The 24,138-nt window shown below is 35.8% G+C and overlaps 2 protein-coding genes across 4 annotated transcripts in view; one reads left to right on the top strand and one right to left on the bottom strand.

The window, feature by feature from the left end:
* LOC309514150 (uncharacterized protein) overlaps nt 1-24,138 on the bottom strand; it is a gene marked incomplete at its 3' end in the record, with an annotated part of 134,785 nt that overhangs the window by 94,235 nt on the left and 16,412 nt on the right. The window lies entirely within an intron of this gene.
* On the top strand, nt 816-4,992 carry LOC309497125 (uncharacterized protein). Of its 3 annotated transcripts, XM_082167348.1 has the most exons (6): nt 816-1,114; nt 1,431-1,487; nt 1,931-2,011; nt 2,170-2,268; nt 2,380-2,535; nt 3,622-4,992. In XM_082167348.1, exons 1-6 carry the CDS (start codon nt 1,112-1,114, stop codon nt 3,655-3,657), a joined length of 432 nt encoding a protein of 143 aa, XP_082023474.1. In that variant the 5' UTR covers nt 816-1,111; the 3' UTR covers nt 3,658-4,992. The 3 variants fall into 3 exon arrangements, 2 of the variants coding, with proteins under 2 accessions (XP_082023474.1, XP_082023475.1); XM_082167349.1 differs by lacking the exon at nt 1,431-1,487 and having other exon boundaries at nt 820-1,114; XR_014205400.1 differs by lacking the exons at nt 816-1,114; nt 1,431-1,487 and having other exon boundaries at nt 1,498-2,011; nt 2,375-2,535.

Here is a 24,138-nt window from a genome sequence, read left to right as displayed (position 1 = left end):
GTGTCTTATCCATTGCGCCACTACCACCCCTCCAGTTTTAAAACTATAATGAGGAGTGCCATCACGCCCGTATTGTACTGGTCCCAACTCACAACAGATGTTTCTGCTGGAAAGTGCGCGTTTCATTTCATGCACGTGCATATGATATGATCGCATGTTAACGCGCGACGCGGTTATCTTTTCCGAGCTGCAGTTTATAAACAAACACCGTTGTCCTTTGTCGTTTATTAAACATAATAAATCAACTCACATCAACTTAACTTTAGCCTACTGTTCTTTGCTGACATCAAACTTTGAGAGGAGAGTCACAAGTCTGCCTGATAACTGTTCCTGCAATGAACTCTTATGGTGTTGTTTTCTCTCTCTTTTCGTGACCAGAAGGATAGTTCCGCTTCATTTTCTCATCGATATTGTAAACATTGATTGACGCGCTTTGACACGAGGGGGAGGCGGGGCCTTGAGTAATTTGCGGGGCCCTACGCACTTTGCGTAGTGTGCGTATAGGGCTGATCGGCTCTGGCTATATTCTATTATATTTACTATTCTACCTATTTAATTTGGGATATGATCATAACACACACTGTTTTCATGCTTTTGTGGGTTGTACAACATGTGTCTATATTGTTAGTAATAGGCCTATCTCATTTATATATTTATTAATTTATAAATGTAGGCCTATTTATGTGTGTGTGTGTGTGTTTAAAGGTAATATTGCTGCCTAGGTAAAAACAAGAAGCATATATTATAGTCTGGAATAAATATGCAGCCTGCAGGGCAATGTACAACACTGCACTGTAAAAAATGATTCCGCATTTTAGTTGTTTCAATGTAATTTTGTAAGTTTATACAACTTGTGGTTTCTGAATTTGTTAATTCAACTTAACATGTTAAGTTTTCACTGTCTCAACTAGTCTGCAAGTTGACATAACTAGAGTATTTGCCGCCTCAACTTAAAAACATATGCTGAACCAGTAAGGTTAGTTCTCATTTTTTATCGCGAGATGAGATCACGTGAAGCGCGAAACAAACAGGTCTCTCGCCATGACTCCTTCATCGGCCATTGCTGGAGAGTTTATCGGCAGATGATTTAATTCTTCCACTATCATCAAATATGGTAAGTAAATATTCGTTAATATGATGTAATAACTTGTAAAATGACATATGAAGTAATCATCCATGTATTGTTCAATATCAACGTTTCTAGATCACATTGGACTGTTGCTAATCCAGTTTTACCAGTTTAACGTTACATAGGCTAATATATATATATATATATATATATATATATATATATATATATATATATATATATATTAATTATGTGAGAGAGACTGATATATGGATGAATGATAAAATAGCCTAGAGAGCGGGAAAAGCATGTCGTGAAAAATAACGCATTTCTACCATGTTTGTTCAGTCTCATGTTCAAGTTATTTGCGCCAAAATCACCAAGTCTAATCACCATTCAGGCAAAGCAGCGTCGACGCGTGAGTACGACAACAACGAGCTGACAAATAATGTAACGTTAATTTAATGTAAAACTGTGTGAGTGGTGCGGCAGGATTATCAGAATCCTCCGGTGTTCGAGATGGACGCTCCATAACTGAAAAGTTGTTGTACAACTGTCTAGTTTTACTTATTAAATGTCGAACTTAAAAGACTGTGGTCAGTTATGTTTAGTTTATTGTGGGAGATTATGTAACTATAGCAACCGCTTAACCATCGCAGTGTTTTCCCCAGAACTAGTGAAATGCTTAGCAGCTAATACTGTCCTAATAAGGTCTTAATAGTAATGTCAATAAATATATATCCACAAATTTGGTGATAAACTATTATTGATCTAGTCTTGATCTTGATTGTGTATGTGTACTCGGTTTATTAAATGTTAGTTGACTTAATTGTTCTTTTCTTTTGCCCTTGACCAATAAAGTGGAGCAGCAAGTTCTGTTTATTCAAGACAACCAATGAACGCATTGTCAGAAGGCACTACAAGCTGAAGCACTGCCATCATGTAAGTAACTGTCTGCTTCCCTGCATCTATAAAGACTGTGTGTGTTCATTTAGAACTGAGTTTGCTCTAAAAAATACATTTGTCCAGGGACCATACACAATCTGTCCGGCTCTGTGCTGCAGCTTTTACGTTGAACTGTGATCTTTATGCTTTCTCAGAGACCTGTGGCATTACAGGCAGACAGGAGAGTTAAAAAAGGATCCTCCAGTATCTGCTATGGAAAAAGAGGTGGCCGGTTCTTTTTTTGTGAGAGACAGGTAAAGTCCTACACTGCTGAAAATGGTGTTTAGATGAATATGTAGATATATTATTTTGCAGTGTTGTTTAACATGCTGCTGTTATGTTTGTGTCATTTAATATTAGTTTAGATCAGTGCAGAATTCAACATGCTAATTTCACTGGACCTGAGCAAGTCCTTTTATGAGGGTCTTGACTGGCATCTACCAAAACTGTTGTGTCTACCGTTCAAGCACTTTGCTGACATTGCTGAAATGAGGACCATAATGGACAGCCTAGATAAAAATGTAAGTACATATATTTCTACTGTACTTTTTTCATAAACATTATGGGCACTTCCTTTCTTGCCATTTCTGTTGTCGTGCATATTTTTTATTAGTGCTGCAAAATATTGAAGAAAAAAGTAATATGTCATTTGTTAATGCGTATTTAAAATAAATTAAAATTAGTCACCTTCTAGTCAATCATTTTATAATGACATATTAAAGGTGGTATCAGCGATTTCAGGCCCAAACATAAATGATCACATTCATCTAATATTTCCTAACGATCCGCTAGCTGCCCGCCCCATAAGCATGCTGTCAAAAAACCGCGTCTCTCTAGGTAGCCTAGGCTCTGAGATCTGCACACAAAAACAGTTGGTATCAACATCACTCAAAACCAAAATAAATAGTGTTCCAACCAATCATCGACAGGGGCGGGTGTTGTGAGGTTTTGCGCTCGTGCACGGCTGCCTATGACGGCTGCACGCGAAAACCTCACAACACCCGCCCCTGTCGATGATTGGTTGGAACACTATTTATTTTGGTTTTGAGTGATGTTGATACCAACTGTTTTTGTGTGCAGATCTCAGAGCCTAGGCTACCTAGAGAGACGCGGTTTTTTGACAGCATGCTTATGGGGCGGGCAGCTAGCGGATCGTTAGGAAATATTAGATGAATGTGATCATTTATGTTTGGGCCTGAAATCGCTGATACCACCTTTAAGTTTTATCTTTGATAATCAAAATTACATTTTGGAAGAAAAAAGTCCCCTGTGAAATCAATTTCTTTAGGCCTTAAAATATTGTAGCTTGATTGTAACATTTTATAATGCTTCATTTAGTGTACAGATGCAAAATGCCTCCGTTTATTCACAGTGTATAGTATTTGACCTAAGTCTCTCAGTTTAAAGGTTTTTTACAGGATAGTTCATTCAAAAATGAAAGTTCTCTCATCAATTACTCGCCCTCATATTGTTCCAAGCCTGTAAGACCTTTAATCTTCTTCGGAACACTAAATAAGACTTGGTGTACTCATGTTGTGTTTAAGTGGTTGAGCTTCAGTGTTGTATGTGTGAAAGCACATTTTGAAGTTTGTCATTTTTTAATACAGCACACAGATTCCGAAGAAGATATGATCGGGGCATGACTCTAGGAATCATCGCAGTGGTGGAAGATGTGATAGACCCAATTCCATGCAACTCTAGTGATGTGGCCCTTGTAATCGAGGAAGCAGTTGTTCTGCGAGGATTTGGTGACATACAAATGACATTGCTTTATGCTCTCAACATAAACTACCCCAGAAAACACCTCAGATACACTTTCGAGGTGATTCATGAACATTGGAGCTGATACCTGCAGTGCAAGAGTGCACTCTCTTAAAAATACATTGTTGAATTAAAGATGTTGTTGAGGTAAGGTATGTATTTCTACAAAGAGCCTGTGTTTTCATCTGTATTTTTTTGTTTACCCATGTTTTTACAAGTTCTCTGCATCAAGGGCCTGACATCATTTTCATTGTTTAACTTTGTTTAATTTTACTTGGCTAAAACATATATTAAGATTTCATGTGGTTTAAAGTTATTTCACAGTTAAAGAGGTATTATTAATGTGAAAAATCTTAAAGTGTTAGTTTAACCTAAATTAAAATTATTTTGTTAAATGTTAGATCTCATGTTGCTCCAAACCTAAAAGACCTTTGTTTATCTTTGAAACATAAATTAAGATATTTTTTTAAATGAAATCTTTGATCTTTCTGTCCCTCCTTTGACATCCTATTCAACTAATACTTTCAAGGTCCAGAAAAGACATCCTTAAAGTAATCCAAGTGACGTCAGTGGTTTATATATTTGTTTACATGCAGCAGTGTCAGCTTTCGCGTCGACACAAGAATCATGTGCTGCTATGTTCTTGTAAACATTTGATGGAGAAAACTATTTAATAAATAAAATGGAATGAAACACTGACAATGCTTCATAAAACCTAGGTTAAACCACTGGAGTCACTTGGATTACTTTAAGGATGTCTTTTCTGGACCTTGAAAGTGCTAGTTGCTTAGGCTGTCAAAGGAGGGACAGAAAGCTCACCGATTTTATTAAAAAGATCTTCATTTGTCTACCAACAATGGAAAGTATTAACAGGTATTAACAGGTGATTAACTTTTTTTGTGTGAACTGAGACTTTAAGATTTTTCACATAAATATACCCCCTTGTGAAATAACTTTAAAACACATGAAATCTTAATATATGTTTTAGCCAAGTAAAATTTTAAAAAATTAAGCAATGAGAATGCATGTCAGGTCATCAATGCTGAAAACTTGTACAAACATGAAAAAAATCCCACATGAATACACTTTCTATGCATTTTTCAAATACATTTTTATCTTTAAACTTCATGCAATTGTGATATAATTGTATTCCTTTGAATATGTTGTTTATTCTTAACATTTATTGATTTGTAAGGAACAATAAAACCATTTGTATGGAAAAATCTGTTATTTATTTGGTTGAGTGTGCTATATTGCAAGTTGAGAAAATATGCTAAATTAAGTTCAATGAACATACACTTTAGTACAGATAACTTGAAAATGTAAGTTATCGTATTTCAACTAATATTTAGAAGTCCAGGTAACTTGAACATGTAAGTTATTGTATTTCAACTAATCTTTACAAGTCCAGGTAACTTGAAAATGTAAGTTATTGTATTTCAACTAATCTTTACAAGTCCAGGTAACTTGAAAATGTAAGTTATCGTATTTCAACTAATCTTTACAAATCCAGGTAACTTGAAAATGTAAGTTATCGTATTTCAACTAATCTTTACAAGTCCAGGTAACTTGAAAATGTAAGTTATTGTATTTCAACTAATCTTTACAAATCCAGGTAACTTGAAAATGTAAGTTATTGTATTTCAACTAATCTTTACAAGTCCAGGTAACTTGAAATAAGTTGTTGGCTCAACTATTTTAACTATGTCAACTAAACTTTTTAAGTTGAACATACTTAGTAGATTAAGTCAATAAAACTTAACTGAGTCAAAGCAAAAAAATAACTAAAAAATGTAAGTTGAGTGAACAAATTTTTTTTTACAGTGTGTGTCTAGGCTACTGTAAATGTATAATTTTTCACCTCTTCTAAAAAGAAGAAACGTTTTCTTGGTCTTGTCACAAAACTCTTTCTGAACCTCACTTAGACATGTAGTAGAGTGTTTCCTAACCCTGAAGGCTCAACAGCATTGCACGTTGTTGATGAAGTCTCCCTCCTTTGACTGCTTTATGTCTTGGAGTCTCCACTGAAGAGGTGATGAGCTGACTGAGATGTGATTATGAAGAGTTGGAAAATGTGTTGTGTTTGGTGTCCCTCCAGGAACAGGGTTGGGAAACAGTGAGGTTGCCTTTTTTATTCGGTAAAATACAGTAGGCCTACCTAAAAATGTCTGCAAATAAATATGACAATCATGATTTAAAGGGAGTGCAACGTAAGTTTACTATGTGTAGCATCAGGTAACCGTTAGTGTGTAGGTCTACTGTAAGTGTAGTGTAAGTGTAAAATAATTGCATGAGGTTTTGTCACACAAGTATTTGTATGTTAATAACCCTTGAACTACAAGGGCCAGAAACAAAAGGATTGTGCCCCTGAATCATAGAACCAAGTCATTATTTGATTTCCTTTAGTCATAAAGGAATTTATGACTTTTTTTATTTTGCGGCCAGCAGTTTCTTAATTATGTTACATTTAATGATGTGTAATCCGAATGGTTTATAAAACGAGTACATGTGTTGTGTGAAATCAAGTGTAGACTGAATATGGTGAACAGCCACAAGGTGGCGCAGTAATTTAGTTTTTTGCTAATAACTACACGGGATGCATGATATAATCAAAATGGATTATTTTAGTGTTTGTCTGTAAAGTTATTATTTTCAGTAAAGCCAAATCTTTATGAAGTCATCCTGTTCGTGAAATTCGCACATAATGGCATATATATATAATACACAGACCTTCATGGCAAAAAAAAAAAATTAGCCCAAAATTGTGAAGAGTTCAATTGTCCAAATGATTTGTTAATTTGTTTATTTATCTTGTTTTTATTTGTTTGGTCTGGTCATTCCTCAACAAAATGCCTATATCTTGAGAACAAGTCAAACTGACTTGGTTCCAAAAAAATAAATAAAGCTCAGATTATTAACAGCCATTTGAAAACTGTCATTCATTTCAACTGAGTGATCAAGACTGTATTTAAAGTTCTCCTCCAGAGTAATAGTCAAGTCAAGTCAAGTCAAGTTTATTTGTATAGCGCTTTTCACAATACAGATTGCATCAAAGCAGCTTCACAGTATTAAATTAAAATAATACAACAAAGTTTGTTTCAAGAGGAATTTATTGATTGATAAAATTAAATTAAATATCCCCAAAATATCCCCAACTGAGCAAGCCAAAGGCAACAGTGGCAAGGAACCGAAAAACTCCATCAAGTGATCAAGTGAATAGGATAATAATCATATCATTTTTAAAGTTTCTTAAAATAACTTCACTCAAGTGTCCAACAAGCACAGTTTTACACCCAGTTTGCAATAGTAAAGCATAGAAATTCTACACGTATTAGGCCTACCGATGTCCAGCACCCACATTTATCCTGTGTGAAAAAACAAGAAATAAATATTTGTTACCTTGCTTGATTGCTTATATTTTATTTGATATAAACCCCACAAGGTTTATGTATGTGTATACTGTCTCAAAACACCCTTTTAGATAAGTTAAACTTTCAATGTATAGCCTTTTCACGTATGTGACATACGTGAAAATTTATTTTTTTTCTTATAAAAAAAAAAAAAAAAAAAAAAAAAAAAAATCCTTTCCCTTTGAAACATCACTTATCAGGCTTATGCTACTCTGAATAATACCAGAACTTCGTATTTTGAGCACTTCCTGCGTTGTTGTTGCTTTTGCCTCTTTATGATGACTCGCTGAACTTAGTCCTAATTTGTAAGTCGCTTTGGATAAGGGCGTCTGCTAAATGACTAAATGTAAATGTAAATGTAAATGTGACATATTTTTTATATTTATGTAATTATTTAATGTTATAGAGTTTAAAGAAATTGAAAACAAAACTGTTAATCCTTTTAGAGTTAGAATATGTCTTTTTCGGCTGATTAATCAAACTAAATTAAAAATAAACTAAATAAAAATAAATTAACCCTTTACTTGATTCAATTACAAACACTTGATGTTGTGAACGATGGCAGTGATACCTTTCATGTGCCATTGGATAATGGTTACAACATATTCTATTATCTTCTACATTTTTTTAATGTGAAGTTTGGGAATTTATTAAATGTTTTCCTTCTTTTTTTGTAGAGGTTAGCAGAACCAAATGAATAAAATTATAATGTGTGTGTAAACAGGGGAAATGTTTTCATGCATTTGAAAAATATGGTTTTGCACTGAATTAATGGTGTTGTGCCAACAGAACCCAAGAAACACAATACACAACTACAAACAGACAACACTTTAACTCTCATTTAGAAAGAGTCTGGAGGACAATGAGGCTTATATGCACACTCATCTGAACATTCTGCATTTTAACATTTTAGAAAACCTATTTCTAAGATTGTTTCCTTGTGGATATCAAAACACTCCCCACAAGGTCAAAATGTATTGGTATTACTATATTTGTCCATGGGGTCATTTGGTCCCCAGAACGTAGGGATTACCAACGCACACACACACAATTTCAGAAGCAAACACACAACACCACCCATGAATTACAAACTATGAAAAATATTCCTTGTACAACACTAAGATTCAAAACTTTGGGTAAGCTTTACAATAAGGTTTTATTCAGTTAACAAGAATGTTAACAAAGATGAATAAATATTGTAAAAATATATGCACATTGTTAGATGATGTTGGTTAATACATGAATAATGTTAACTAATGAGCCTTATTGTTAAGTGTTACCAAACCTTGTTAATAGCACCAACATTAAAACGGACCAAAATGTTTCTTCTAAAATATTACTGCAGCATTGTAGTGAATTTCTCCATTGGCAAAAAAAAAAAAAAAAAAAAAAACTTAAAATGTCCATGAAGCTGCACACCATCTCTCCATATGTGACCCTGGACCACAAAACCAGTCTTATGGGTAATTTTTTTTAAATTGAGATTTATACATCACCTGAAAGCTGAATACATAATCTTTCCATTGATGTATGGTTTGTTAGGATAGGATAATATTTGGCCGAGATACAACTATTTGAAAATCTGGAATCTGAGGGTACAGATAATCTAAATATTGAGAAAATTGCCTTTAAAGTTGTTCATTTATGTTCTCGATTGTGCTGCATCCATTCACAAAAATAAATGTTTTATATATTTAAGGTGGGAAATTTACTAAATATCTTCATGGAACATGATCTTTACTTAATATCCTAATGATTTTTGGCATAAAAGAAAAATCTATAATTTTGACCCATACAATGTTTTGTTGGCTATTGCCACAAATATAACCGTGCAACATAAGACTGGTTTTGTGATCCAGGGTCACATATGTGAATGGACATGTTCCAAAGAGGCAGGAAAGTCACTAAAAATACCTTAAGAGGAACCCAGAAGGAAAATAATTGTTTAAAAAACAGATCCAGTCCATTATTATAATTGTCTCAATTGAATGAAAGCGATAGATGCACTTGGTCTAAAGTTTACAGCTTGCAGTTTCTGCAAAATGTTAATCATTTAAGAGGTATCGTAAAAATGCCCTGATGAAGCAGTGTAATCAATCCATCAAGTCAATTATATAGCGCTACAATAGGCTACAGATTGTTTCAACGCACTTTACAGTAGGAAGTGAATGCAACAGAGATTGTTTCGACTTGTAGCCTAGCAGCTCTAGAAAAAGGTTCATGTCCAGCTAAATTAAAATTTGGATTGATTCAATTCCATTGTTAAAATTATTATGTATTATCGGTGGCGCTTACAAGACACTGTTTTAACTGAAAACAGAACAACTTTTAATGTGTTTCGGCCGTTCATTTGCACAACAACAGGGTTTGGTGACTGGATAATGCCAAAATTTAAATAGCCTATGTTGTAGCAACTCAACTCATAATATTTAAACTACAAATAATAATAATAATAATAGGCTAATAAGCATTGCATAATAATGTAATATTAGCTATAGCCTATAGTTTGTCACAGTGCATTTCTGAGCATTCTCCCTGGTTTCATGTCTCTTGTTTTTTTTTCTTCTTTTTTTCCTTGTCCTGTTCCCTACTCTTTTGCCTCATGCCTGTTTTGTTTGTTTGTTTGTTTGTTTTTACGGACTGCCTATCTGTTTTTTAGACCTATTGCCTTTTCTTTGGATTACCCCTAATTAAAAGCTGCTTTTGGATCTCAACCTTCGTGTCACGGAGCAGTTCGTGACAAATTAGTGCTGTCAATCAATTACATTTTCTTACTAATTAAAAACAAAACAAAAATTCTTTAGCCCTAAATTTCGTGCTATAGATATGTGCACTTTCGCGATAATCTGGCAGAATGGATCCTCATTTTCACCTCACGATGACGGTAAGATAATATTTCTTTCTTTTATGGTTGTTTACTGATTAGCCTAGAACCGAACAGTTAAAATTGTTCCTAAAACAAAAAATTTGGACTATTTTAACACAAATTATTATCTTATTGCCGATTTTTTATAATTCTTGAGAAAATTCGAATATATTAAAAGTTTTTGTGTGTGTGTGTGTGCCTGTGGCAGACAGCGCAAACTTTTAATTTTTTAATTGAGTTTTAATATAGATTAAAAAAATTTGTCAGTAACACAAACACATAACAGAGTTCAAAGAGTTAACACCATTCTCATAACATAAATACATAAGTATGTAAAAAAAGAAGATATATATATATATATACCCACATAAACATATACAGACAGTAGGCCTACATGTATTTCAGAAAAGTAAAATAAAAAAAATAGTTAGCCACAAAGTACAGGAATAATAAATTAATCTTACACAAACAATATATGAAGGGTAAATTAATCATCACAGTGTCAGGTAAGCTTACCAAATATATTTTTATAACACTCTATAAGTCTATTACTTTTCTTATTATCTATCAGGGTAAGGGAATTGAAAATCCACTAAAACTCTGGTAAAGTGCATTATCATGACGTAGTTTTGGCGTTTATAACATTTTGTGTATTTTCCACTCATTGTGTAGTTAGTATGGTCACACAACTTGATTCATTCACATAACTAAAAGTCAGTTATGTATTGGCTGTAGTTTGTATTTCTGAAAGTACGAAACCCATTAAGGAAATGTCAAGGTAAGAGGGAAGTCCGACTTCAAATAATGTTGGCTTTATAGTTCTTTGGTCAGTTCGCACCATTAACATTCAAGTGAAAAACGGGTTTACAATTTATATGTTTCGGTTACTTTCATGAATAAAGTAATTTGAATAAAGATCTCTCTCTCTTTTTAATTTTTTTTTTTTTTTTTTTTTTGTGTTACATTTTTTATAAAGACCTAAACATAAAATAAAATATAAACGGTTTTACTTGTCTATTTTTTTTACCAGTGTAATTACAGTAAGCATTTTTGCTCGTTGCCATGGGAACCACTAAAACCTTGGCACTTTACAAATCCTTTTTTGTCGCTATACAAATGGTAGTCAATACGCCCAATAAACATGATTTTACCATGATAAAGTGCAGACTGCACTGGGCTGAAATTGATATAGTCTAAACACTGGACTGCAATTAATTGATCTGATGTTTTTTTTCTTTTTTTCTGTCTCTCTCTTCAGTGAAGGAGCACATCTGAATGTGCTGAGTGCCATCTCTGAGAGCCTGCAGTCATTAGCTGTAGAGCTGAGACAGGCTGCTGCTGATACACACTGCGATCACTTTTTCTTTAGACTGGAAAACATTGTCCATGTTTTGTCCAGATTTGTTGTGTACAGACCACTGCTACAAGAGGAGGAGATATGTTCACTCTTAAATGCTGCATTACATGAGCTACATATATATTCTTTGCCAGTCCAAACCTGTGAAAGATTTTTCTTTCTCGGTGAACAGCAACTGAAATATTTGCTTGACGAACATTTCACAGTTAAAGAAATTGCTGCAATGTATTCTGTAAGTCAACGAACAATCCGAAACAGAATGACCCAGTATCAGTTATCTGTGAGGCAGACTTACAGTGAAATCTCTGATGTAGACTTAAAAGAACATGTGATGGAATTCATTGCCAGTTGTCCTAATACAGGACAAAAGATGCTATGAGTCAAGCTATGAGTATGTTACTTCTTCAGATAACTGTTTAAACGTATACACAACATCATGTTTAACCATATGTAGAGAAATGATTTATACTTCTGGCAGGTCACGTTTGTCAAACTTGCATTAGCTGACTCAGCTGATCTACGTCTACCTAGGAGTACAATTCCTATCATGGTATTTCTATGGACCATTCAGAATTATTTAGTAGCTTAGTGTGTTCCTCAGGAGCTAATCACCCTCCTCCATTCCCAGCTCCATGCACCTCTCGTTGAAAGTAGGACTTTGCCTTCTGATATTCAAATCAGATTAATTTGTCAAATTAAGTATTGCCAATAGGAACATTAATCTGCTATATATTTGGTTATGTTGTTTACTCTAGTAGCAGGGATCTTCAACCCTGCTCCTGGAGAGCTACTGTCCTTCAGACTTCAGTCCCAACCCTGCTCTAACTCTGTAATTATCAAGCAACCGTGAACATATCGACTAGCTACTTCGGGTGTGTTTGATTAGGGTTGGAGCTACAATCTGTAGGACGGTAACCCAGAAGCATGGTTGCAGACCCCTAGTTGTTGTCATACAATACATCAACACCTTCGAGAATGAATTTTATGATTTTTAGGAAATGAGGTTGTCTTTTACAGACTTTGATATGAATAGCAATATATTTTGACTAAGGACGGAGGAGAAACTTTTGCATGTCATTATAACAGTTCTGTTTCTACAGGGTACAGCAACGAAGAGCCATTGATCCGGTTGGGACTATGTTACGTGGACTGGAACTGAATATTGTGCCAAGACGCCCTTATTCAGTTCCAGCACCTCTCTCCCTGTGGCATATTGATGGCAACCATAAACTCATCCGGTAAGACTTATAAAAGAAGGTACCGTTTAATTATTATTATTTTTTTGTAATTAGTAACATTATTAGTATTAGTAGTATTTGTTCTGGTCAACAATCTTTTTAGGGCCTGAGCACCGATGGTGAGAGGACCCTATTGTTGTTGTATTTTTATTTTTTATTATTCTTCTAGTGTGGGGGAAAAACGAGCCGACTGTAAATCTGTCTATTTGCAAATACACAACATACATTTTAAAACTTGATTTATCATTTGAGGCATTACAATAATCAGCAATCATATCAATACCAGCACATTGTCAACTGTTCCTGTTAAATCATTTGTTCTAATTGTATATTCTCTTTTCATCCCTGTTTTCACAGTTGGAGAATAGTTGTCCATGGGGGCATTGATGGCTTTAGCCGTAAAATAATGTTCCTGAAAGCCAGCGATAACAACAGGGCCTCTACTGTACTGCAATGCTTCTTGGAAGCTGTGCATGTTCATGGTCTGCCTCAGCGTGTCCGCAGTGACCATGGTGGGGAAAATGTAGATGTGGCAAGGTTCATGCTTGAACATCCTGATCGAGGACCTGGTAGGTGCAGTAAGACAAGATTACAAAATACTAGAGTCTTATGACTTGTTAATACAAATCTGCATCACTGGTGTTAGTTGTACATTTCAGTACTTCATATCTGCAATGTTGGATTATTATTTTATACATCTATCTATAAATTCCATAAAAGTCTATCTGTCTGTCTGTCTGTCTGTCTATCTGTCTGTTAACCGTTCAAACTGTGCAGGTGTCTTGCTACGGGCACGAGTAAGTGCAGTGCCGAGTTTGACGTCGTTTGGATGAGAAATACAAATGATATTGTTAAATATATAATTTTTAGAAGGTTGTGGTTTAAAAACATGCTGACATTAGAGGGTTGTATCTGTAAAAAGCACAAAGAAAGGTTGTGTCACAAGAAAAAAGGGAATCGCCGGTGCAGCACAGATGTCTCCTTGATAAAAAATTTATTTAAGGTGCATAACAATGACTAACGTTTCGATGTAGTTACATCTTCATCAGAGTCCAGAGTCCAAAGGTTGTGTCACTTTGCCATCATTTGTAGTAACCTATATACAAACTGTTTGCTCAAGCGTATCATTTTCTCGATGTTTTAACTAAAAACATACACAAAAACTGATTTTGCACGGGCACTTTGCACTAGTATATAAAATTCTCTACATGTGTTTATTGTTGTATTACATTTAGAAAAGGATTGGCTGTTGAATAAATCAACAGATTATCAGTGCATATTTCCATTGATTACCATTTTTTGTTGTTTGAAAAGTGCTTTTTCTGTTAAATTATGATTATTAAATGTGTTCATTTTCTTTCAGAGCGCAAGAGCTACATCACCGGCAAGAGTGTCCATAATCAATGCATAGAGAGGCTATGGCGGGACTTATGGTGCACAGTCATCCATATTTACTATGCGGTCTTCCGGCACCTGGAGGACATTGGGGTTCTTGACCCGAACAGTGATGTTCATATCACATGCCTACACTTTGTGATGATTCCGAGGCTGAACTGGCATCTGAAGTTCTTTTCTGACAGCTGGGCCCGACATCCCCTGTCTTCAGAGGGCTACAGGTCTCCCCAGCAGCTGTGGGTGGCAGGGCTACTTGTTGCACCACAACAGCTTCCTGAAGAGGTATAGACAGTTTCAGATGTACATCAATGTTAATACTTGACCAATGTTTATTGACAAATCTGATTACAAATTATTAACTTACCTTATTATTTGTTGTTCTTATAGGTCGAAATGTCTGACTGGGGTATTGATTGGGATGGACCGGTTCCTGTTGAAGATCCGTGGCAACAAACTGACATTCCAATGACGCAACCAGCACTTCGAGAGATGCTGGAGGCCCAGCTCCAGGGTAGCATTGATCCTTTCAAACCCAGTGACTTGTTTGGTGTGGATATTTACCAGGAGGCACTGATGGTGGCTCGAAGTGTTTTGAACAACATTTAGTAGTGAACAATCACTAAAATGGATCTGAACCTCATTGTCCTACCATATGTGTTGGAGAGGCTTTTGAATTGTTAGGTTCTGAGTTGGTAATAGATGAGTAAATCCTTCGGGATGCCGCTCAGAGCACAAATAATAAGGAGACAGGTGATCAGATTAACTCTGTGTATTGGAGGTAGATGTTTCAATGATGTACATTGTCTGGAAAATAAGTACAATAAAGATTATGAATAAACAAAATATATATACAGTAATAAGCATTCACTGTCACATAATGTACAATAATTATTCTTAATTGACATCAGTGACATTTCTCTACTCAACATCCAGTTAAATAAACAGAAACAAGATATTCCACAGGAAGATAGGCTGTAAGCAACCATTTGTCATCAATAATTTTATATATGGCCCATATATGGATAACCTTGTGGCTCATATAGCATTCAAACAAACATGACGCTAATCACTCGTCTGGTATTATAACATCTTAACAGACCAACATCATTATAATTAATAACCCATAACACTGTTCTGCAGCTTAATAAAGAATGAATAATCATACTTTAAATAATATTACCGATCAGGGGTGCGTTTCCCGTACAACTACGTAACTCGTTGAAGAAATCAAGCTAGTCACGACTGTTTCCCGAAACCATATTGTCGCAACGTTTTTTTTTAATCATTATTATTATTATTTCTTTTCAAAGAAGAAACAGCACTACATACATTTAAAAAAATAACTGACTCCTCAACAAGTAAGAAAAAAACGTACATAGTTCTTGAGAAACTTGTTCTTACTGTTATCAATGAGTTTAAAGTCCAGCTGAAATCAAAATTGACCATACTTACTTTGTTCCACACAAAAAAATGTTTTGGCTTCGTAATCTTTAATCAAAATCTGACCATGCACCTCCCCTCTGCAGTGGAGGCCTTTCTCTGATGACGTAGGCTTGACTGCTTGGGTTGGAAAACGCTTAACCACTCCCCTCAAACCGTTAGTCTGCTATGAGCAGAGATGGAGAGGAGGAGCGCTAGAGTAAAACCCGGCCCTCTGTTCAATATTCCCTTTCACTGGGAAATATGTCACAACACTGGAGAAAAGTCGTTAGCAACATTAAAGTGAACCTCTCTTATTTTATTGGACATACAATATTTCTCTGGGAGTAACCATGCCCTCTTCCAGTGAATACTGTCAAAATAAATATTGCAGAAAAATCTACATCGAGGGGATGTGTAAACTGTGTAATGTAACAATAGCTTTATAAGTTTACTATTACATGTTTTATCAAGAAGGCTAACTCCATCCAATAAAAATGTGGCCATAATTGTTTTTCTCTCATTAAAGAGAAGGTATCAAATATCAGTTTTTGGCATTTTCAACTTTTTATTTAAGCAGCAGTACAGGATGGACGTTTCTGTCCATCCTGTACTGCTGCTTAAATAAAAAGTTGAAAATGGCAAAAACTGATATTTGATACCTTCTCTTTAATGAGAGAAAAACAATTATGGCCACATTTTTATTGGATGGAGTTAGCCTTCTTGATAAAACATGTAATAGTAAACTTAGTAAGAAAAAAACGTATAATATAAAGGATTTCTTAAAAGTTGTTTAAAACAAAAAAATCTTTCCTTTAGGCACACACAGACGTCAAGATTCAGTCTATGCATCTCAACAATGGTGACGAGCAGAATATTCAATTAGGGAAAGTAAATTAAATAGACAATTCAGATCATAATTTATTCATACCGCAATTCATGATGGGAGCCATTAATGAGTTGTGATTGGTGGCAGCCACTGCAACATGCTTTATTATTGTCACCATTGTTGAGATTCACAGGCTGATTATTGATGTCTGTGTTTCTAAATAAATTAATTTGAAAGTGTTTTGATCAGAACAATGTTTATGAAATATTTTGGATTATAAGTAAAGTATTGATAATCATATGCTGTTAAAATCACAAAGCTGCTGGTAACAAGATAAACCAAACTATCTCAATAAGTTTCATTTTTCAGATCACAGCATGATTATGTCAAAACATAACCAACACTATCAGATCACACTTTTACTTTGTTCATTTGACTGTTATACATCAATAACAGCAGACAAACAACAGTAAAATATAAAGTAAACATATAAGGGTCAAGAGCCCAACTAAAGCAAACACCCATCACCATAATGGTAACTTACAATTTATGATTTTCTCCTTCAGTGATTCTGCTTGTTAACATCAGGTGTCTTCAATAATGCTCAATCATCACTAAATTAATCACTTAATTATCTCATTAACTTTAACACCGCTTTAGTGTTACTTTAACACTCTGTAGAGTGGGACCATATTTGCTCTGAGCAGTGTTGATTTAACACTGTGGAATTTACTGTGTAGATAGATAGATAGATAGATAGATAGATAGATAGATAGATAGATAGATAGATAGATAGATAGATAGATAGATAGATAGATAGATAGATAGATAGATAGATAGATAGATAGATAGATAGATAGATTTTTTATATGTTTGGTTGACTGTGTTTTATTTTGATAATGAACAGTCTGCGATATGAAGTAGTAACGTCAGGTCTGATAGTATGTTGTGTGAGAGCGCGATGCGCGAGCGCCATCACTTGGATTTGTTCTACTGCTGGGAAATAACTTAATACTCTGTTATTTATAGTCATACAGATAATATGACATAATTCAAAACAGTAAAATGTATATTTTTATTTGTGTACATTCAAAATGACTACAAAATATCATGCCATTGAAAAATAAATAAAACAACATGATGCGCTGCTTTAGCGCGTCTCGGTCTCTTTAGATCTTTCTGGCGCTCACCAAAAATGAACCAAAATACAGAGAATAGCCTTCTTGGCGCGCCTACTTTTGAAAGTCAACATTTAGATTATTTAACGTTAAATGCATTATATATGCCTGAGTCACTTTGGAATAAATCACAGCGTGTTTCATGATAAAACGTGACTTAGCCTATACAGTCCGGAAAATAGGCTATAGCAAATTCAGACCAACTGCTGGTCTACACAGAGAGAAAGCCCTGTCTAGGCTCTTCTGTTGTGCCGAGCCATTCGTTAGTCTAGTTCAGGGGTCGGCAACCTTTTTGTCATAAAGTGCCATTTTTAAGTTTCCAAGTTCATCACTGTGCCACAACACACACATAGCCTATATATACACACACACACTCATATAAATACACAAACATTTTACATTTTCATAATGGCTTACACAGAAATAGTACAGAAATTTAAATATTTCTCTTGAAATTTGTTTTAGATTTAGATAGACAATTTAATAATATTTATAACTCCTAACTAGAGATGCACCGATTACAATTTTCTAGGCCGATTCCGATTTCCGATTTTTCATTGAGTTTGACCTGCCGATACCGATTTTTTTAGCCGATTCCGATTTCATTTTTTCTAACTACTTTACAGCACACACAAATATTTATTTTCTATATAGATATTTTTTTAATATATAAAATGCCATATCCTTTTACCCAAACTGAATAATAAAAACAAGTTTAAATGGGTAAATTTTATATAAATATTTTTGAGTCTTAATTTTCTTTTCTGACATAACCTAATCCAGTTCTCGTTAAAACACACTAGACATGCACATTCTGTGCATTTTGGGCACTTTTGTTTGAAATCATATTTATTTTGTCCATCAAAAGTGTGCTTTCACTTTAGCACCTTTCACACAGCGCTTTGAACCCAGCGCACAGCGCTTTGCCTTCTGTGTGAATGCAAACACGACCCGGGATTGATGCCGGGTTGGGGACCTAGTAACATTGCCGTGTTCAGTCCCGGAACGCGCGCTGTGTGAACAAAAGCCGTAATAATGCCGTGTCGTAGTGATGACGCTGAAGCCGGGATCGTTCGCCAGCAAGTGAAACGATACGTTATGCGCAAGTTTATGATCGATTCAGAGAGAGAAATCGCAGCTCATAGGCAAACTTAAGACATTTTAAGTTGCATCGATGTCACGTGTCTTCACGGGATTTGTACGGCTTGTGTGAGAACGCACTCTCTGATTCCGGAAAATCACTGGCAGTGTGAATGAACCAAAATCAAACGAACCCGGGTCAAATCTCGGGTCACTTTATCCGTGTATTTTCCGGAATCTCTGTGTGAAAGGGGCTTTAAATTGAGCGTGAGCAGCGCAGACAAAATAGACTCGGCGGCGAAACCCCCGCTTCACTGCTGCTCACGCGACGCTCCTGTTGGGCACTCACGCGCTGCTCCTGCTCCCAATGTGAATGCACTCATTGATTAACATGTACGCCGGAAAAAATATGCGTGAAACGGCCGTAATTCACGAGGTTTCCTACATGTGCATTCCGTGTGCACGTGTGATGCTGATGTTGCGCGATGTTAATCATGGGGAGCCCGAGTGAATTTGACCGGCATAAAACTACACAGCAAAAAGTCCCGTGTTAAATTAACTCTCCTGGGAGTTTATATGGCTCCAGAGTCAGTGTTAAAATATGAGTGTTAAATTAACACTCAAGAGTGTTAAAGTTAATGAGCTCATTAAGTGATTAATTGAGTGATGATTGACCTTTATTGAAGACACCTGATGTTAACAAGCAGAATCACCAAAGGAGAAAATCTCATGTTTTAAGACACCGTTATGGAGATCAGTGTTTGCTTTAGTTGGGCTCTTGACCCATAAACTGTAAACATTAGATTATCTTTGGCTGTTGTATCTGAGTTATAACTGCCAGATGAACAAAGAGAAAGGTGATCAGGTTTTGTTGGTTATGTTTTGACATAATCATCTTTTGACCTGAATCACAAAACCCATTTAGAGTCTAAACTCTGACTTAAATGTATATTGTTGATTACAGCATCACTGTGGTTCTACAGCATAAGATCTTTTTTTCTAACTAGTCTAAAGGATTTCTTAAAAGTTGTTCTGATAAAACAAAATCTTTCTTTTAGGCACACACAGACATCAAGAATCAGTGTATGAATCTCAACTATGGTGACAAACAGAATATTCAATTAGGGAAAGGAAATTAGTAAGACAATTCAGATCATAATTTATTCATACCGCAATGCATGATGGGAGCCATGAATGAGTTTTGATTGGTGGCATCCAGAATGCACTGCAACATGCTTTATTATTGTCACCATTGTTGAGATTCACAGGCTGATTATTGATGTCAATGTGTAAATAAAGTAAGTTTCTAAGTCTTTTTATCAGAACAATTTTTAAGAAATATTTTGGACTATATTGATAATGATAAAAAATCATTTGCTGTAGAATCACAGGCTGCTGTAATCAACAAGGTAAACCTGACTCTCTAAATGAGCATTGATATTCAGGTGGAATTACGATTATCTAATCATAACCAACACCACCTGATCACCTTTGCTCTTTGTTCATCTGAGAGTTATAACTCAGATACAACAGCCAAACAAAATCTAAAGTTAATGCTTTATGGGTCAAGAGTCCAACTAAAACAAACACTGATCTCCATAACGGTGTCTTAAAAAATGAGATTTTCTCCTTTGGTGATTCTGCTTGTTAACATCAGGTGTCTTCAATACTGGTCAATTATCACTCAATGAATCACTTAAAGCCCCACTAGGTAAGATTTCCGTTTTGGTCAAACAACGACCCCTAGAGTCGCTGTGGACTACTTGTATTTAACGTTACTGTCGTAAATACCACTCACGCAGAGCAGTCTCTTCACTCACGGCCTGATCCCCTCCCCCCTGTATACCGGTCCCTGTTCAGTCGGATGGAAGCTGTAACGAGTGGAAATAAGGTGTGGCCCCTTTAAGAGCTGCGCGCGCCCTGTTTAACTGTCGGCAGTCTGTATTGTATGTGTGCCTCGAACACCCCGTAAGCTGGTTGTTTCTATTTGATGCTCATTCTTGTCCTATTTTTGTCTATCAAGTAATGCTGTGGACGGTAGAACATGTGACAGACAGTTACACGAGTTCGATTGGGGAATAAACACAACGCGTTACAAATCGTCGGACATCGAACAAGCACAGCTAGCCTCCGAAGATGTCTAAGTTAGCTGCTACTAATCCATCAACAAGAACGCCAGGTGCTTTTTAGCTCACACCAACGAGTGAAAGCTTGTCCGAGTGATATACAATATAAGCAATATACTTACAAGTCCAACAGCATGTGAGGACGTGTTGGGGGAAGTGAGGTAGCCTATGCCGTAAAGCAGTCGAATTTTGTAGTTCTTTTTGTGCTCGGGTTACTACCCGAACCCCGAAGTTTAAAAGTACGATTAAAAACGATACAGACCCCGTCAGGCTATGGCAGACATGTCATTCAACCTATTGTAAGTCGATGTACCATCACAAGAGTCTTGGAAATATATTATGAAGGTTGAAAAGTTACCTAGTGCTGCTTTAATGAGCTCATTAACTTTAACTCTCTTGAGTGTTAATTTAACACTCATATTTTAACACTGACTCTGGAGCCATATAAACTCCCAGGAGAGTTAATTTAACACTGGACTTTTTGCTGTGTAGACTACTTTATCTGAATGAAATACACTTCTCTTGCATTTGCTTGTGTGCCAGCGATTAACCCTCCGCGTGCCAGTGTTGGCGCGCGTGCCTTAGGTTGCCTAACCCTGATCTAGTTGTTTGATGAGGAAATGAAATATAGCCTATAGTTGCAATACGCGTTAATTTTTGTAAGCTCCGTGCAACAGCGGACTATTATTACTAGAATATTAGAAATCTAATACTCAAGCTGTTTTCTAATTTTTCTACTCTTAATATTAAATAAAAAAAACGACTGAACGAAAGATACACGGATTCTCTTGAACCACCACCGCGTTTGCGGCAGAAAACTACTGCAGTGCAGCCAAAATGCTCTGTTCGACTTATCTGAGATCCTTTACTCTTCCCTGTGGATGACCTGTGACCTACTTTCTGTAACATCTGAATTTTTGAACTTGAATTTTTGAGATTGAATTTTAGAAAACTGAATTTGAAGTTCCGAATTTCTTCATCTTGAAAACTTGAATCTGTATTTTTTTTAACTGAATATTTGCAGTATACGAATTCAGAACAAAAAAAAACTAGCTGTTTGAAAATACATATCTATAAAATTCAGCCATAAAAACATTTCAGTTTGTTAAATTTCAAATGTTCAATATTCGTTTAAAAAAAATCAAATTCAGAACTATTTAAACTACCACCTAAAATTCAATTTTGTTAGATTACACTTGCAAATAATTCAAATTTACACAATTCAAATTCAAATCGTTTTGTCATATTATAAGCTCCATACACAACTGGAGGAAATATATCACACTGTGCAAGTTATTTCCAGAAGTTTTATTACAAAATTGTTACATATTGGACCTTTAACAGACATGAGAACAATTTTTAAGAAAAACTGCATTTCAGATAAAATTTACATTTTTAGTTTGAAACAGTTTTCTAACCCCTTACCTGCCCCTTTTTATCAAATCTAAAGTTACTTAATTGATACAAGATCTGTTAAAGGGATGGCTTGGAGTAAAATCAACCAAGGGACCTCGCGCCAAACCCCCCCTATTTGTACTACTATAGAAGTTTGGTACCATTCTGGGCATTATTAGTGGGGTAATTTACGAGATACATCATAGGATAAATTAGCGCCTGCGTTTAGACGAGCGTTATGGGGGGGAAATCTGCGTGCATATGGTGACGCAAGTGTATGAAATTCAATGTAGTATGCACTCCAGGTGGCTAGGTGGCAAAGTGAAGCACTGCCACACAACAACACCAAGTCCGCGCGCCTGCGCATAACCTTCACTGTCTAGCCAAGCGGGAAGGAAGTCGACCGGAAGTTGAAGCCGGCCGCGTGCCACCATCTTGTAGCAGAACTTCACTTGCGTTAGCATCCCATTGACTCCCATTCATTTTGGCGTCACTTTGACAGCGAATAACTTTGCATCTGAGGCGTTTGAAGACTCCATTTGTCCATTTTTTATTTCTAAAGAAACACGACAATGTATAAAATGCTCCATTACCTTGTAGATTATGTTATGAGCCCCGTAGAAGCAGTTTTTGTAAAAGTAGGCTAATGATTGCGTCATAACCACGCGACTCTCTGTCGCACAGTAGAGAGATTACCGTATGGACGGGAGGAGAAGCTTGCGGGCAGTCGGGGGGACGTGGAGGCAAAATGACAAGCTCCTAGCTTATGGACAGCTCCTACTCACGTCTCTGCAAGATTCGGAAGGGAATGATTCAGATTTCTCTTGGCACAGCTACTAGAAGACAGACGGGTTGCTCACATCACATCTACGTCGTCAAGCTCAGTTTGAGTCGGTTTGAGTCTGCGCATCAGGAACGGAAGTCCTGAAAAATCGCTAAAAATGGGCTTCACTTGTCTCAATTGAGTTCCAATGAGATGGCTCTGTCCACTTCTTATACTGTCTATGTGTCTAGCAGACTTTTGCGTTTTTACCCTTTAGACGGGAACGCGACGGTGGAGCATTTTTAAGATTTCCACTCTGGAGGGTGGTTTCACTTTTTTGTGTTTTTAAGCCCCAAAAACGCTGTCGCCGTCTAAACGAAAGGCACATCTGATAAAATATTTGTACGTTTTCACCCGCGAGCGTTCTCGTGTAAACAGGGCCTAAGCCATTCGGCTGATATCTCTAAATAAGCTCTAACTTTAATAATGTTCGAACCCTAGGTTGATTTTACTCCGAACCATCCCTTTAAGGGGTAAAACAATATATATATATATATATATATATATATATTACAAATGCAAAAAGAGGGAATGTAAAAATAAACATGTTAAACATTTGTATCTATGTATGAAGACTTCAGATGCAAAAGCCTCTAAGAGCCATCTGAAATTTTCCTCGAATGATCGTTTTTATCAAGCTTGTATGTTTATGTTCAGTTATTTCACTTGATTGGCAATGAAAAGTACCTTAATTGTCATTAAAGTGAAATATACGAGATATACCTAAATATATGAGCTTGATAAAAATTCTCATTTTAGGAGAAAATGTCAGATGGCACTTAGAGGCTTTTGCATCTGAAGTCTTCATATATATAAAGTTACTAAATAGTTGCAAAATATATACAAAAAATATTATAATGAAGAAAACACAAACTAACACAACAATCAAACAACCCTTACAATTGCCTTAAATTTATGATATTAAAACTATATCAATAGACATGTGAGACTAAAGCATTAAAGAACACCCTCTCACCCCCTCCCCAACCCCCCCAATCCGCCCGGCCCACCTTTCATCTCATATCTGGAGCCGGGCCTGCTTGTGACTCACATTGTGATCATATGGAGAGATCACTGTGAGATCACTGTGTTGACTGGGATGTTAATGAAGATAAATCTGGCCTTTTATTTGTAAAAAACAAAAACAAACAAAAAAAAACAATCTAAACTTGGTGTCACTCTTTCTTCAGGGTGATCAGAGTTTTTTCTTTGTTTTCTGAGAAGAAAATAAAACGATAAACAATCCT

The sequence above is a fragment of the Leuciscus leuciscus genome (genome assembly GCF_965113295.1).
Source record: "Leuciscus leuciscus genome assembly, chromosome: 1".
Lineage (NCBI taxonomy): Eukaryota > Metazoa > Chordata > Actinopteri > Cypriniformes > Leuciscidae > Leuciscus > Leuciscus leuciscus.
This window is presented reverse-complemented; position numbering and strand designations above follow the sequence as displayed.

Coding starts and splice junctions, on each gene's coding strand:
- LOC309497125 (XM_082167348.1), top strand. Junction 1,488..1,930: donor AGGCAAAGCAGCGTCGACGC/GTGAGTACGACA, acceptor TGACCAATAAAG/TGGAGCAGCAAGTTCTGTTT. Junction 2,536..3,621: donor TGGACAGCCTAGATAAAAAT/GTAAGTACATAT, acceptor TTTTTAATACAG/CACACAGATTCCGAAGAAGA.